At 46.6% G+C, this 17,850-nt stretch overlaps 1 protein-coding gene across 1 annotated transcript in view; it reads left to right on the forward strand.

Moving 5' to 3' along the window:
* The first annotated feature begins 755 nt into the window (after nt 1–755).
* MAP3K3 (mitogen-activated protein kinase kinase kinase 3) overlaps nt 756–17,850 on the forward strand; it is a 47,752-nt gene continuing 30,657 nt past the window's right edge. The window contains exons 1-4 of the mRNA XM_069751267.1: nt 756–965; nt 5,228–5,349; nt 9,022–9,062; nt 17,562–17,661. Coding sequence (XP_069607368.1) covers nt 857–965; nt 5,228–5,349; nt 9,022–9,062; nt 17,562–17,661 — 372 coding nt within the window. The 5' untranslated portion in view covers nt 756–856. The remainder of the gene's footprint in view (nt 966–5,227; nt 5,350–9,021; nt 9,063–17,561; nt 17,662–17,850) is intronic.

A 17,850-nucleotide genomic window follows, 5' to 3' on the forward strand; every position in this document is an offset into this window, starting at 1 on the left:
CTCTCCTCCCCCCCAGGTACCACCCGCACATTATCCGCTTACTTTCCGCATGGTGGGCATAGCCCCATGCGGGAAGTAAGCGGATCAATGCATTTCTATGGGTGCAGAATCGCTGCGATTCTGCACAAAGAAGTGACATTCTGCGGGTTGTAAACCGCTGCGTTCCCGCGCGGTTTTTCCCGCAGCATGTGCACAGCGGTTTGCGGTTTCCCATTGGTTTACATGTTACTGTAAACGCTATGGAAACTGATGCGGACCCGCAGCTGCAAAATCGCCGCGGTTCCGCGGTAAAAACCGCAAAGTGTGAACATGGCCTTATAAGTTGATGATAATGTATGCAACCTATACAGCGCTGCGGAATATGTTAGCGCTATATAAAAATAAAGATTATTACTATGAGTTGTATGTTCTGTTATTTGTTGTATGTACTGTTAAATGTTTGTGTTCTTTGTTTTGTTTTTTTACATTCAACACATTAGCCAGATGATGGGACTACCTCTGTCCCATCATTGGCTAATGTGTCAGTCACTGATTGAGCACACATGTTGGTGTGATTGTTTTTTTTTGCTGTAGTTATGGTAACGCATGCACCGCCCATTGTCAGGGAAAGCTGTCATCAGAAGCCCCGCCCCCTGGCGGCGCTGCGTTCTACTTAGGACTACGCTTTCTTATTGGTTGCTGATCGTCGCGCACTGGGATGATTGACAGTTGTGCTGTCCTGTGGGAAATGTTGATACGCGCCTGCGTGAGGCCTTGAGAGCTCGGAGATTGAGGATACCCGGATATGAGGTGACCCGGAGACGCCCGCTGGTATGACAGGACTCCCGAAGAGAAGTTGGGGGACTTTGGGCCTTTGATGTTGTCACTGCGTAGAGCGTCTCTTAAAGATCTGGGACCCCACACTGAAGGCCTGAGGCGCCGGGACGCGGACAAAGCCTGGGACGTCCCCCCCTGTAGCGCCATGGGTGAGTGTGGAGCTTCTTGGGCGCTGCACTATGCCAACTGTGCCCAATTATCTGCGGTGCTGAGGTATTGCTGGATGGCGTGCAGATTTCTGTGGGTTACATGATGCTGAGATCTGCCCAGACCTGCAGGACTGTGCTCCCCCCGACCGGTGCCCTGCAGGACTGTGCTCCCCCCGACCGGTGCCCTGCAGGACTGTGCTCCCCCGACCGGTGCCCTGCAGGACTGTGCGCCCCCCGACCGGTGCCCTGCAGGACTGTGCTCCCCCCGACCGGTGCCCTGCAGGACTGTGCTCCCCCCGACCGGTGCCCTGCAGGACTGTGCTCCCCCCGACCGGTGCCCTGCAGGACTGTGCTCCCCCCGACCGGTGCCCTGCAGGACTGTGCTCCCCCCGACCGGTGCCCTGCAGGACTGTGCTCCCCCCGACCGGTGCCCTGCAGGACTGTGCTCCCCCCGACCGGTGCCCTGCAGGACTGTGCTCCCCCCGACCGGTGCCCTGCAGGACTGTGCTCCCCCCGACCGGTGCCCTGCAGGACTGTGCTCCCCCCGACCGGTGCCCTGCAGGACTGTGCTCCCCCCGACCGGTGCCCTGCAGGACTGTGCTCCCCCCGACCGGTGCCCTGCAGGACTGTGCTCCCCCCGACCGGTGCCCTGCAGGACTGTGCTCCCCCCGACCGGTGCCCTGCAGGACTGTGCTCCCCCCGACCGGTGCCCTGCAGGACTGTGCTCCCCCCGACCGGTGCCCTGCAGGACTGTGCTCCCCCCGACCGGTGCCCTGCAGGACTGTGCTCCCCCCGACCGGTGCCCTGCAGGACTGTGCTCCCCCCGACCGGTGCCCTGCAGGACTGTGCTCCCCCCGACCGGTGCCCTGCAGGACTGTGCTCCCCCCGACCGGTGCCCTGCAGGACTGTGCTCCCCCCGACCGGTGCCCTGCAGGACTGTGCTCCCCCCGACCGGTGCCCTGCAGGACTGTGCCCCCCCCCCCTGACCGGTGCCCTGCAGGACTGTGCTCCCCCCGACCGGTGCCCTGCAGGACTGTGCTCCCCCCGACCGGTGCCCTGCAGGACTGTGCTCCCCCCGACCGGTGCCCTGCAGGACTGTGCTCCCCCCGACCGGTGCCCTGCAGGACTGTGCTCCCCCCGACCGGTGCCCTGCAGGACTGTGCTCCCCCCGACCGGTGCCCTGCAGGACTGTGCTCCCCCCGACCGGTGCCCTGCAGGACTGTGCTCCCCCCGACCGGTGCCCAGCAGGACTGTGCTCCCCCCCGACCGGTGCCCAGCAGGACTGTGCGCCCCCCGACCGGTGCCCTGCAGGACTGTGCTCTCCCCGACCGGTGCCCTGCAGGACTGTGCGCCCCCCGACCGGTGCCCTGCAGGACTGTGCGCCCCCCGACCGGTGCCCTGCAGGACTGTGCGCCCCCCGACCGGTGCCTTGCAGGACTGTGCGCCCCCCGACCGGTGCCCTGCAGGACTGTGCTCCCCCCGACCGGTGCCCTGCAGGACTGTGCTCCCCCCGACCGGTGCCCTGCAGGACTGTGCCCCCCCCCCCCCCAGATTGTGTCAAGCAAGTGTGGTGGCAGCAAGTGTGGTGGCAACCAGGTGAGGAGTACAAAGACAAGTGTGTCTTGCCTACAGTCAAGCATGGTGGTAGGATTGTCATGGTTTGGGGCTGCATGCATGCTGCCGGCTGTGGGGAGCTATAGTTCATTGAGGGAACCCTGAAAGCCAACATGTACTGTGACATACTGAGAGCATGATTCCCTCCCTTTGGAAACTGGACCGCAGGGCAGTATTCCAACATAATGACTCCATACACACCTCCAAGTCGACCACTGCCTTGCTAAAGAAACTGAAGGTAAAGATGCTTGACAGGCCTAGCATGTCTCCAGACCAAAACCCGATTGAGCATCTGTGGGGCATTCCCCAACGTAAGGTGGAGGAGCAGAAGGTCTCTAACATCCAGCAGCTCTGTGATGTCATCATGGAGAAGTGGAGGAGGATTTCAGTGGCAACCTATGAAGCTGTAGTGACTTCCATGCCCAAGAGTGATAATAATGGAGGCCACACAAAATTTTGACATAATAAGCACAATTTGGCCACTTTCACTTACGGGTGTGCTCAAATCAATGGCTGTGTGCGGAGTTATTTAGAGGGCACACCAAATTTACACTGTTAGGGTATGTGCACACGTTGCGGATTTGCTTGTATAATTTTCTGTGCGGATTCTGCATCTCTTTGCAGAAAACGCAGGTCAAAATCTGCGTGTTTTTTATGTGGATTTTGTGCGTTTTTGTTGTGGATTTCTATTATGGAATGGGTGCAGAAACACTGCAGGTCCGCACAAAGAAGTGACATGCTCCTTTTAATCCGCAGCGTTTTCCGTGCGGAATTTTCCGCACCATTAGCACAGCTTTTTTTTTTTTTTGTTGCCATTGATTTACATTGTACTGTAAATCACTTGCAGATCTGCAGCGAGCGTCTCTGCGCGAAAAACCCCCCCACTGCAGATCCGCAGGAAATCTGCAACGTGTGCACATAGCCCTAGGCTATGTGCACACGTTGCTGATTGTATGCGTTTTTGCCGCTGTTTTTCACCGCGAAAACACATGCATAACACAGCCCATTGAATTCAATGAGATTCCACAATGCTGTTCTAATGCTGCGTATTTTTCCGTGGCAGAATTGCATCGCGGAAAAATACACATCATGCTCATTCTTTGTGCGGAATCGCCGCGATTCCACACACAGGAATGCATTGATCCGCTTACTTTCCGCATGTGGCTATGATCAGGTACCCGGGTGTGGAAGAGAGACGACTCCTCCAGGCTCTGGGCACCATATCCCTGTTTATAAAAAAAAAAAATTAAAAAATTAAAATATAAAATAGTTATATACTCACCTTCCGGCGTACCATGAATCCAGCCCAGGCCTTAGCAATTTTTCCGTTCCCAGTAAAGCCTTGCGACAATGACCTGTGATGACGTAGCTTTCTCTCGTGATGATATGTCATCTGGGGTCATTGCCGCGAGGCATCACTGGGAACGGGAGCTGCTGGAGCATCGCGAGGAGCGAGAACGCTGCGGTGGCCGCCGGAAGGTGAGAATATCACGATTTTTTTTATTTTTGTTTTAATTATTATTTTTAGCATTGTATCTTTTTACTATTGATGCTGCATAGTCAGCATCAATAGTAAAAAGTTGGTTACACTGGTCAAACACTATGCTTGACGAGTGCGACCAACCTGTCAATCAGTTTTCCAAGTGATGCTACAGATCGCTTGGAAAACGCTAGCATTCTGCAAGCTAATTATGCTTGCGAAAGGCTAGTGTTTAGCGGGAAAACGTATGCCAATTCCACATGCGTTATACCCGCGGCGGGGAGTTGCGGAATTGCCACGGAAATTTCCGCAGCAATTCAGCAATGTGTGCACATAGCCTTATACAAGCTGCACACTGACTGCTTTACATTGTATCAGTGTCATATCTTCAGTGTTGTCCCATGAAAAGATATAACAAAAATTGATACAAAAGATTGATACAAATATTGTTACAAAAATGTGAGAGGTGTACTCAGGTTTGTGATATACTGTATACCAGTCCTATAGTGATTTACATACCGCATTTAATAAGGTTTCAATTACCTGCGGTTCTTAAATTTACAATTATTATTCTCTATGTACTTAGACTGATTGCTAATATTGGTTTACCCCCCCCCCCCCCCCATAAGAATCGCACTCGCCAGACCCCAAACAATTCCGGTAGAGTTGGCAAGTGGATGGGCTCTCACCCAAAAATCTGTCGCTGTCCAGTCCCCTGACAGCAGTTGGCTCCCTAGTGACAGGAAGCGGAAATTACTTTTGTGAGCGGACTGATACTGGTACCCGATCTGTGTATGAGAGCTGCAATGGCGAGGTGACGCACATCTGTGTGACGGCCCACCCACTGTCAACACTTGCCATTGCCAACTCTTAATTGTTTGGGGTCTGGTGAGTGCAATTCTTTTTGGGGTGTCTGCTTTCTTTGAAGGGTCCTGCTGTATTCTTTAACTTTATTTTTTCGCTGCCTGGGTACTTTCTTATTGAACTATAATTAGGGCTTATTTTTGGAGTAGGGCTTATATTTTAAGCATACTCCAAAAAGCCTGAAATATTAAGATATTTCTTAGTTTTGGCATAAGTCTTATTTTTGCGGAAACCCGCTATTACCAGTTGCATGTCTTTTAATGTCATGTGACCATAATCTATTCCCTTTTTGTTCCTAAAACAGATGAACAGGAAGCTCTCAAGTCCATTATGAAGGACCTGGTCGCCCTTCAGATGGGAAGGCGACATCGAGCTCCAGGAATTGAGGGGGTGAAAACTAAGACAAGCAGCCTCCCTAATAAACAGGTGAGCAGTCCTCAGTTGGCACAGATGTCTGAATAATGATTAACGCTTTGGTGACATCTGCCATATATTTACGGCGGGTGCAGACTTCATTATGTTTCCAGCACCTGACAGTGAGAGCTTGTGCGAGCGCTATTACAGCGTTTTAACTGCTTAGATGCTATTGTCAATCTTGCCATCAGCATTTAGAAGGTTCAGAAGGGGCATAATTTCATTGCCCATTGGCCCCGTTCTTCATATCTGATGCATCTGTGGGATTCCAGAGGATTGTCATGGCAGCCAGGGACCTAGTGAAGGCTGCGTCGGCCACATGGCTCAGTTTTACAGTGCACTGCAATACTAAAGTACCTCAATACCAAAGTACTGCACTGCATTGTATAAGTGATCATAGCTTCTAGTCCCCTGAGTACACCATTAAATTAAAATGTAAAAAACTTTTTTAAAAAATGTATATACTCGAGTATAAGCTGAGATTTTCAGCCCATTTTTTTTTTTTTTGGCTGAAAGTGCCCCTCTCGGCTTACACTCGAGTCATTGTCACAGGGAGTCAGAGGGGGAGCGGCAGGAGTGGTGGCTGTCACATCATATTCACCTGCTCCCGGTGCCGTCTCTGCACATCCTTGCTCTTAGATGCTCTCTGGTGCCGGCAGCTCTTTCCGTATTCAGCGGTCACATGGTACCGCTCATTAAAGTAATGAATATGAACGCAACTCCACTCCTATAGGCATGGAGCACATATTCATTACTTTAATGAGCAGTACCATGTGACCGCTGAACACAGGAAGAAGCTGCCAGCGCCAGAGACCATCTGAGAAGCAGAGACGGCGCCAGGAGGGGGTGAGTATGACAGGGGAGGGTGAGCCATGTGATATTCACCTGTCCTCGTTTCACCGCCGGGATGTGTTTTCCGCGTCGTCTTGCTTTGTCGTTCAGGTCAGAGGGCGTGATGACATGTTTAGTGTGCGCCCTCTGCCTGAACAGTCACTGCAGAGACCCGGAAGACACAGTGGCGGTGAAACGGGGACAGGTGAATATCGCAAGTGCCGGGGGCCTGAGCCAGCGGCGACACCAGCACCAGGCCCCCATAGCACGCCGGTGTCCCCGCTTGCTCAGGACATCGGCACCTGGCACCCAATGACGAGAGGGGAGTATGTCATTATTTTTTTGTTATTTTTTTTAATCGCAGCATATGGGGCATAATATTCTATGGAGCATTTTATAGTGACGTCATTATCCTTTGTGCAGCATTATATGGGGCGTATTTTGTATGGAGCATCTTATGGGGCCATCATGAACTGTATGGAGCTTTTTATGGGGTCCATCATGAACTGTATGGAGCTTTTTATGGGGCTCCTGATTCAATATGGATATTCAAAAACTCTTAACCTACTGATGTCTCAATTAATTTTACTTTTATTGGTATCTATTTTTATTTTTGAAATTTACCGGTAGCTGCTGCATTTCCCACCCTAGGCTTATACTCGAGTCATTAAGTTTTCCCAGTTTTTGTGTGGCAAAATTAGGGGTCTCAGCTTATACTCGAGTGTATTCGGTACATAACAAATGTAAAAGTTTAAATCGCCCATATTTCTTTATCGCTTCATTGAATAAAAAGGGCTAAAAAGTTGTAATGACTCCAAAATGGGGGTCCATAACAACTGCAGCTTGTTCGCAAGAATCAAGATATCGTTATATCTCCAACGATAAAAGATAAAGCTATGGCTCTCTGAATATGTTTTTTTTTTCTATTTTTCAGTACATTATATGAAATTTAAAATAAATGAATGGTATATTTCAAAACAAGTTTCCCATGAAAAAAGAAAAAGCCCTCTTATGGCAAAAAAAAAATAAAACCATTATAGCACTTAGCAGGGGAGAGAAAAATCGAAAAAATGTCCAAATCTCCTTGTGGTTCAAGGTGTTATAGCTTTAGAAATTAAAGTTGCTCTTCTTCCAGAAACTCTTCTGTCGGTCGTCTCTGCTATTGCAGCTCGGTGTTATTCACTTGAGTGATACTCCGCAGCAATAACAGAAAAGTTCATAGCATTGTTTATGGCCTCTTTCTTCCTATATTTAGCAAATCAAGTAGTTCATCCCCCACATGCAAATCTGTAAGGCCATTTTCACACTTCAGTCTTTTCAGATCCGTTGCAATGCGTCGTTTTGGGAAAAAAACGGATCCTGCAAATGTGCCCGAAGGATCAGTGTTTTTTTTTTTTCTATAGACTTGTATTAGCGACGGATTGCGACAGATGGCCACACGTCGCGTCCGTCGTGCGACGGATCCGTCGTGTTATGGCGGACCATCGTCTGGAAAAAAACGTTCAATGTAACGTTTTTCATCTGCGTCGGGAAAACGTGTCGCGACGGATCCAGCTGGCGTACGTCGTTGACTAGAATGGAAGCCTATGGACGCAGGATCCGTCGTGACACGTCGTATGACGGAATCCAGCGCTGGAATCCGTTTTTTTACACTGAGCATGCTCAGAATCAGGAATTTGTAGCCAATTGGCCAGACAGGCCCCAAATCTACATAAACCAGGCCTGGGGCATTACCCCCAAATGTGCCAGCAAGACTCCTGCCAGCCTGAAGACAGCCAGCCAGTCAATATATTGGTTTCCCTATTTTCCAGTAGCGAATCGCATTTGGGAGACTCCCATTTTTAGGCATGGAAAACGGATCCGTCAAAAAAACGGATGAAACGGATGGTAAAAATGGATGCAACGGATCCAGTTTTTCGACGGAACCGTCTAGCGGATCCATCGAAATACTGCATTCATTGCATCCGTTTTTCACTATTTTTTAAGCATCCATCGATATGTCGCACCAACGCATTGTGACGGATTAAAAAAAACGGAAGTGTGAAAGTAGCCTAAATGATATGTATCGGGGGTTTACTTGATGTATATGGCCACCCTCATTTGTAGGTACTATTGTATCTATCATCCACTGTGAATAAAGCATGGCGCATCAGTGATGCAACAGTCAACGCCGGAAAGTCCTTTAATATGACCCTTTAGGAGGCGATGCAGTCGCCTTATTGTTAGGAGGAATTTCTGATAGGATTAAAGCTGGGAATTATTTGACTCTTTGAACCCCTATGGCTATTTCTTCCACTGGCCATAAACTTATGTACATTAACCACTGAGATTTTTTTTTTTTTTGCATAAAGCACAAAATGATTATTACGTTATTGCAGCTGAACCACCATTAGCGTGATAGAGCTGAGCTGCAAAATGACACTCAACCTGTGCGCAAATGTGGAACTTTTTATTGTTTGTTGCAAAAGCTGGCAGTAATGTACAGCAACCTTATAATTTATTAAAAAAAAAAAAAAAAAAATCATCTGGATCCTTCAGTGCCCGATTTCTACATGAACGTACGTAGTGTTAGGACATCCATGGAGGGCCCCTCTTCATTTCCAAAATGAAATGGCTCTACACGACTCTCTCCATTCATATAAATGGGCACTGTGAAATAATGCAACTATCCTGTAGAGGGCGCTGCCATGTGGTTATCTGTATTTTCCCATAGTGATTGATTCAGATTATTGGGGGGATACATGGGGTGGTGCTTTCTCTTTGTGAAGAACATCCCAATCATTACAAAATGACCATAAACTACAGAGGTGTATATGTCAGTAACCTATATATCTATTTTTTTTTTCATTATAGAACGATGTGAGGATAAAGTTTGAATACAATGGAGAAAGGCGGTGAGTGACATGGCTTCATTACTATAGACCCCTTTACCCTATCCAGAGCACATGAGATATGGATGTGGAGTCAGATTGGCAAATGTGACCAGTTCTGACTCAGTTGCATGAAAATTCTTTAGAAAGTGGTGAGGAATTGAAACACCATGGTACCCGTGCCCATAATCCCCAGTGTGATCTCTGTACAGGGGCAATTTAATATACTGTTTCACAACATTTTAATAACTACCATTTTAGGTTTGACCTATAAATGTACCATTATCGGAGGAATGCCTGGCACAAGTCAATGCTTTACATGCTTTTGCCATGGGCAGGATATTGGTGACTCGGCAGCAGAATAAATGAAAAGGAGCACACCAGGTAACTTTACTAGGCACTGCCCAGATAATGGTGCATGTTTAGATCTCACCAGAAAGTCACCTTAAGAGTGAAAAGAAATTGTGTTATTCACAGGTGATAACTTACAGATCAGCGGGGGTCCATCTGCTGTGATGCCCAACAAATAGTAAAATGGGTTTTTATCTGTTATTAATTTTTATCCATGATGTCATACCCAAATACCGCTCTATTCATCCTTTATGGAAATGCTGAGTGCTGTACTCGGGGGTTTGTTGTTTTTTTTTCCTACAGCCCCAGAGAATGAATGGAGCAGTGGTTGGGTATGTATTCTGCCACTCCGTGCAATCAGGAGAACGGTGCCTCAAGTTTTTGTCTATCTTCAGGATAGGTCATAACCTTTCTTCACTGGACACCTCTAGGGACTAACAACCTGTCGCTGATCATGCTGAATTGACACTGGTATTGTCAGTGTGTCATCTGTAAATGATGAGGACATGCTTTCAGTCTCAAGTTATCATTTTCTTTTACTGACACAAGCAGAGATTTTGAAAATGGCAAGGAATCGGATGATAATGTTGGAAAACATATCATTATACAATGATTAGATTTTGGTAAGTTATAAATCACAAATTGCCAAAAGACAAATAATCCTTAAGTTAAAGGGAATCTGTCACCCCATTTTTCGCCTATAAGCTGCGGCCACCGGCATCAGGGGCTTACCTACAGCATTTAGTAATGCTGTAGATATGCCCCCAATGTATCCTGAAAGATAAGAAAAAACAGTTAGATTATACTCACCCAGGGGCGGTCCCGCTGCGGTCCAGTTCTGGTCTGAGGGGCGTTGTGGTCCGGGTCCAGCGCCTCCCATCTTCAAACGATGACGTCCTCTTCTTTGCTTTTGCTGCGGCTCTGGCGCAGGCGTACTTGTCTGCCCTGCTGAGGGCAGAGCAAAGTACTGCAGTGCGCAGGCGCTGGGAAAGGTCAGAGAGGCCCTCAACAGGACAGACAAAGTACGCCGGAGCCATGGCAGGAAGCAAAGCAGAGGACGTCATCGTATGAAGATGAGAGGCGCTGGGCCCGGACCGCAGCGGGACCGCCCCTGGGTGAGTATAATCTAACTGTTTTTTCTTATCTTTCAGGTGACATCGGGGGGCTTATCTACAGCATTACTGAATGCTAAAGATAAGCCACTGATGGCGGTGGCCGAAGCTTATAGGCGAAAAATGGGATGGCAGATTCCCTTTAAAGGATTCTTTGCCTTTTGGCAATTTCTGATTTATAATTGTTAATCTACGCTGACTTTGGACAGCAATTTATGTTAATGAATGTTATTTAGGATAAGTTCACACAAGACATATATGCTACAGAAATACTGAAGCAGAATCCATTTGGAAACGAGTAAAAGAAAAAAAGATGAAGAGCACTAATCGTCCTTAAAATTCCAGTCCTTTATTATGACACACAAGTCATTAGAAGGAAAGCAAAAGAGAACGTGAACTATAAATGGACGACGGCCGTTTGGCGACGAAGGGGAGTGGGAGGGCCTCTATACAGGAACGGCTATGAGGTTACCTCCCACTATCCAACGTCATCACATTAGCAAATGACCTATTTGCCAGTGTAAAATCATACAAAAGACAATTAAAAACAAACCAACACACAGAAAATAACAACTTTGTAGTAGCCCGATGGAATAATTACAGAAACACCGACTAGAGAGGGTTAACTTACCACAACAAGGAGGCGATCTGAATAGGCTTCTTCTCAGGAGAGAAGCCAGATGGATTCTGCACACATGCGTGACGGGACCAACGGGTCTGAATGAAAGGATCGACACGTCTTTGTTTCTGTAAGGGTGTGTGTCCACGTTCAGGATATGGTCAGGATTTTATGCAGGTAAAATCCTGACCAAATCTGCACCTGAGGTCACTGGCAGGTCACCTGCGTTGTTCTTGCGTGTTTTGCTCATTGTAACAACATGCTGCATTCTGAAAAGACGCATCGCATGTGCGTTTCCGCGCGTATACTGCATGCGTTTTTTCCTGCATAGCGGAGAAGGGATTTCATGAAATCCCCTCCACTATGCTGTAACATCTGGACCCTGCGTTTTTGACGCTGCGGCTCAACGCAGCGTCAAAAACGCAGCGTTTCCTGAACGTGGAAACATACCCTAAGCATTCCATCTGGCTACTACAAAGTTGTTTTCTGTGTGTTTGTTTGTTTTTAATTGTCTTTTGTATGATTTTACTCTGGCAAGTAGGTGATTTGCTAATGTGATGATGTTTTATGGTGGGAGGTAACCTCATTGCCGTACCTGTATAGAGGCCCTCCCACTCCCCTTCGTCAATAGAACCTGTGGAAGCGCGAAACGGCCGTCGTCCATTTATAGTTCACGTTCTCCTTTGCTTTCCTTCTAATGACGTGTGTCTCGTAATAAAGGACTGGAATTTTAAGGAAGGTGAGTGCTCTTTATCTTTTTCTCGTTTGGACATGTACTTTTTATCCATGAATGAGCACCCGGTTTCCTTTTGGGCATACATAAGCAAGCAGCTGTTTCATTGTGTGTGACTTCTTGGCCCATTAATTGAATTTATCTTTATAGAATCCATTTGGAAGTTCTCCTTTATCCAAAGGATGGGGATTATGTCCCAATCTCTGGGGGTTCTACAACTGGGACTCTGAAGAGCCTCATGTGAATGGGAGCAGTGGTCGATCATGCACACCTTCACTCCATTTGTTTAGATAGCCAAGTGTAGCGTTTGGCTGGTCTTTGTTATTCCCATTGAGAATGAATGGAGCGGAGGTGCGCGCGATTCACCATCAGCTCATTAGATTCCTCAATACAAAAGATAGGGTCAGTCTGTTCATTGCTGCGAATGTACATGAGGATGTCTTGGAACAGAAGGTTAGAATCTAAGAAAATTCCAGTGTGGACATTAAAATATTTCGTTTTTTTTTTAATACAAATTGTGAAGCAGTGACATAAAAACATTTTACACAAAAGCCTGGTTTAAATAAAAGGTGATCACAAAGGACCTATATTTTATATTTTTTATATATTGGTGGTTGTCGCCTATGTTACCTTCCACCCCTGCAGTCTATCAGTGGTCGTCGATGTCCATGCAGCTCTTACAGGCTGTTTTCTATAGAGCTTGTAAGCACTGCTCCAACATTGCAAAGGCTGCCTCTATTAGCAACACTGGAGAGATCACAGTTCAGGCTAGCAGCGGGAGCATGCGGCACTGTCAGTCTTCAGGAGTCCTGCATACAGGAGGCTGAGGAGTAGTACTGTATAATCCTGATTATTAAAGCCCCTTTTAAGAGAGGACTCTGATCATTACAGAAAATTAGGCAGTTTCTCTATGTGCTGTTCCCCTGTATAATTGTGTAAGGTCACCAAACGGCCTATTAACCCTATAACTGTAGGGTAGCCTGCCGCGTCTAGGTTCCTCTTACATTCAGGGAGTGCAGAGCGGTTTCCTCCTAGCCGAACACTGTCCCTTCTTGTGAGCAGACCTCTATAGATATTGTGTGTCCTGTTGGCTCCGTGTAGGACGTAGCCCTTACCCTGTGGGGTCTTTCAAGCTCTTCTGAGATTTTGTGGCTTTCCCATGTTCACACTTCCGAGCCGCCGTGATGTTGTCATTTGGTAAATTATAGTCTATCCATGTCTGGTCCAGGAATGTGCGCAGCACCGTCAATGGCCTAATTGTGAACCGTCTCCGTCTGATGCCTCACCTGAGTTTCCCTCATCTTAAGGGGGTCTCATTTTTCAGACTGGAGCCTGGAAACACAGTGGCGACTGCCAGATCTGACCACAGCTATGTGAGCTGTCCTGGGGCTGAGCAGGCAGGATTTCTAGGCCACGAGGAGCGAGCACACGGCTTCCTACCAGAGGTGGAAGGTTCAGCCGACGGTTAGCAAACACTGGCGCCCTCTGTGCCCGCTCGGTGCTATATATTCCAGGAATGTCCCTTGTGGTTTTCTTTCCTTCCAGAAACCTGTATCTGTTAGCATCCTAATGAAGCTCCAGAGCCGTCCACATGAGGGCCCGTAAAAGGCATTCAGATGATGGTCTCCTAGAGGTGCCGAAAACCCAGAATGTCAGACGGGGCCTCTCTGTCAGCGTCTGATCCAGACCCAAAAACTATTGCCCATCCAGCCTCTTCTTCCTTAATATTTCCCACACTTGGGGAGGCAGGAGTTTTGGGTAGTTGCTAAAAATATCAATACATTGTACACTATGAGGCTAAACCATCTGCTAAAGAGACACGAACCCTAATTATCATCTTATCTTCCTTTGCTGTGCAGGGGAAGGTGAGCTGTTGCTCCCTGGTATCAGCCATTTTAGGTTGTGTAGTGTTTGCATTGGATTGGGGCACCACATTGTCCCGTGTGCAGTGGTACCGATTGGATGGACTCGGGCTCTATAGATTGCATTGGATCTGCTGTAGTGTAATTCTATACAGTGTTATCTGTGTCCCCTGGAATTTCCTGCCCATTGCCACTGGCATTGTATGCTAATGAGACTCCGCAGGCATTCCCCAAACCATGCCTGCTGCAGAGGACGAGGACACTGCAGCTGCCATGTGGATGCATGATAAACTAGGGGTGATTATGGCTTTAGGTGTCTGTGCATTGGGTCTGGGTGACGGTAGGGAATGTATGAGACAGTTAGAGAATGTTCCAATGTCACCTGAAAATGTTATTTTTTTTCTATATTTTGTGATAAGTGGAGCAATTTGCTCCTGCTAAATGCTAATTATTACAATACAGGCAAGGGATCACAACAGGGCATCAGCAGTAATACTATTTTTTGAGCTGTATTGACACCTGCAGGCAGATTGTTGTACTACACACATTTGTTGCTACGCCACCATTAACTTTTACACCAAATAAAATATATATCTCGGTGTACAGAGAAAGAACATTCTTGTCCTAATACCTAATCACACATATACCATAGAGAACCCCTGCTGCAAATCCTCATGAGCTTTACATTATTATTATTATTATTTATTTATATAGCACCATTGATTCCATGGTGCTGTACATGAGAAAGGGGTTACATATAGAGTTATAGATATCGTTTACAGTAAACAAATTTACAATGACAGACTGGTACAGAGGAGAGAGGACCCTGGACTTACATTCTATGGGTCTGAGTTCTGTTTTCTGGCACAGCTTCCCCCCATAACTCCTTCCATAAAATTCTGGCTTACTGCTGACACCACTAGGAGGAGCTCAGTAACTTGCTAGGTGCAACATGTACATTGAACTAAAAAAATAAAACTAACATCTACACCTTACACCGATATGTAACCGCCCAAGGCACCAATGATTTGTGACACAAATAGAATAAATGTGTAGGTAAGGGACTGCATAAAAATCAACTTTACTTTAAAATCAGATAAACATATGATCAAAATATTATTGCATTAAAGCAGTGGTCCCCAACCTTTCTGACCTTGAGAGCCACATTCCGCACTGAGAGAGGGTCGCGAGCCACATCCAGCTTCCCAACCCCTTCAAAGTGGTGTCAACCAAAGCCCCCATTACAGGTACAATGATAACCAAAACTTTAGCACAGAAATCACTCCAGAGCAGTAGACGGAGATCCAGGGGTTCCCACAATACCTCCATTCAGTATTGTCCCATCAATGACTTCCAACACACTGTCACATCCAGCTTTGAGCACCTCCTCTAACAGGTAGTACCATCTTCTTGCGTACCATACCTAAAACCCCTAAGACCGGTAAATGTGCATCCAGATTTGCACTACTGTGCAGGGCTACTGACAAAATTCACCATTTAGAGATGTGTTCTTCATACCAGTTTGCCAGACATGGAGCTAATGCACCAAGCTGGCAGACAGCCGCGAGCCACAATTCATAGGACCACGAGCCACATGTGGCTCCCGAGCTACAGGTTGGGGACGCCTGCATTAAAGAATGAGAAAATCAATGTGTTGTTTTTTTTTTTTTTGGTCAAATATTTGTATTGAATTGTAATAGTATTAGAAAATAATAGAACAAATCAACCCCAACAGCCAAGCCCCCGCCTCCCCAAATCAGATTTCACCGCTTCTGAGAAAACAATCTCCTATACATGACTACACTAAGGGCATGGGAGACCACTTAGTCAGGTATGTTGTGTTTGCATTATTGGCCCAGAGAGGGGCATTATTTTTCAATATTAAAAAGGGGACCTTAATAAAACAGTATACAATCTCTTACTTAATGGAAGGAGGCAAGCCCCCTCTCATTGAGCCCATAGAGCCTCATACTTGCCAGTTGTATGTCTTACAATGAATTCCTCTCTCCAATGAAATAAGCCAGTTGACCTTGTGCAGAAATTCTCTTTTTGTAGGTGGAAGTCCCCCGTATCCAACGTTGTGCAATAAGCTTTCCAGCCCCATATAACATATGCGGCATTGCTGTTTTGTGTAGTTCAGATGCATGGAGATCTTCGAAATATTCAAAGATGCCTACAAAGGGGGAAAGATCAACATTCACAGTATAGATTCTATTAATCAGCATAGCAATCCCCATCCAAAAGCTTTTCAAGACCACATCATGTGGAGCAAACATCTGACGCAAGGGGGCGTTAATAATAATAATAATAATAATAATTTTATTTCTATAGCACCAACATATTCTGCAGCACTTTACATTTTAGAGGAGACTTGTACAGACAATAAAAGACATTACAGAATAAAAATAATCCCGTAAAACGGATACCAAGAGGAGTGAGGGCCCTGCTCGCAAGCTTACAATCTATGAGGAAAAAAGGGAGACACAAAAGGTGGATGGTAAAAATTGCTTTTGGGGATTAATCAAATTATCCTGGGTAGTGCATTCCAAAGAATTGGTGCAGCACGTGAGAGGTCCTCATTATTGAGGATGTTAACGTTTGGTCATTAGCAGAACGGAGGGCACGGGTAGGGTGGTAGGCTGAGATGAGGGAGGAGATGTAGGGTGGTGCTGAACTGTGGAGCCCTTTGTGGGTGAGAGTGATAAGTTTATATTGAACTCTGTAGCTGATGGGTAACCAGTGCAATGACTGGCACAGGGTAGAGGCATCGGTGTAATGGTTGGTGAGGAATATGGTCCCGGCTGCTGCATTCAAGACATATTGGAGAGGGGAGAGATTGATAAGAGGGAGGCCGATTAGTAGAGAGTTACAATAGTCCAGACGAGAATGAATAAGAGAAACAGTAAGAGTTTTTGCAGAGTTGAAAGTAAGAAAAGGTCGAATTCTATGTTTTTGAGGTCTAGATAACAAGAGTTCTGAACCCCAAATTATACTAAAATAGAGCTGCCCTTTATATACCTTGTGTATCATCTAATACCAATACTGATATGGTGGAAATGTATGAATGACGTTCAGCAGTATGCATGAGGCCCAGGAACTTCAGGAAAAAGTCCATTTCAGTAAATGCAGGTAGTACAAGCCTACCAATAGAGTAAGAATAGAGATGAAAACAAACAAACAACCTCTTGGAGTAAATATGTAGAAGGGTATCACCAAATAGTCGAAGGAAAATCCAAAGGGTACTACCAGTGTCCCACTGCTCCTGCCATGTGTTTTGCTGGGAAATAGATATTTAGAAAGCTCCTGAGCCCCCTACTAGTGGTGGAGACTACTGCCAGAGTTTTAGGCTATGTGCACACGTTGCGGATTTCAGTTTCCCATGCGGTGTACAGTACCATGTAAATCTATGGAAAACCAAATCCGCAGCAAACATGCTGCGGAAAATACCGTGCGGAAATGCAGCAGTTTATTTTCCGCAGCATGTCAATTCTTTGTGCGGATTCCGCAGCGTTTTACACCTATTCCATAATAGGAATCCGCAGGTGTAAAAACGCAGGCGAAATCCGCACGAAATCCACAGAAAACCCGCAGGTAAAACGCAGGGTGTTTTACCTGCGTAAAAATTCGCAATGGAATCGGCAACGTGTGCACATACCCTTCTATTTGTTCTCTTCTGCAGATTTTTGCTCTGTATCGGTAAAAGGAAGATCTGACTATAACAATATGTAAGCATATGAATCAGAAGAGAAAACGCCTGATGATAAAGATATACAATTTCTGATGATTCATTCTGATTTGATGCTACTTGCATATCAGTGCTTTTCCTGACGTGTTCCTATCTCGCAGGATCCTGCAGTTTCCTCGCCCTGTAAAGTTTGAGGATGTAGAGCAGAAAGTGAAATTAGTCTTTGGGCAGCAGATGGACCTACATTACATGAACAATGAGGTAAGAGCGTCCTGAAATACAAGTCGTGGTGTTTTCCATGAATCTGGTGTCCCATAATCCAGCACAGACTGTGGAGGTGTAATAAGGGAGCTGTTTGAGCAACTGCCCATAAGTAAGCAATCTTTTGGCCTGCGCTGGTGTTATCCATGGTGCCAGCACAGAGATCTGGGTACAGTCGTCATCAGTATT

The sequence above is a fragment of the Ranitomeya imitator genome, chromosome 2, assembly GCF_032444005.1.
Source record: "Ranitomeya imitator isolate aRanImi1 chromosome 2, aRanImi1.pri, whole genome shotgun sequence".
Classification (NCBI taxonomy): domain Eukaryota; kingdom Metazoa; phylum Chordata; class Amphibia; order Anura; family Dendrobatidae; genus Ranitomeya; species Ranitomeya imitator.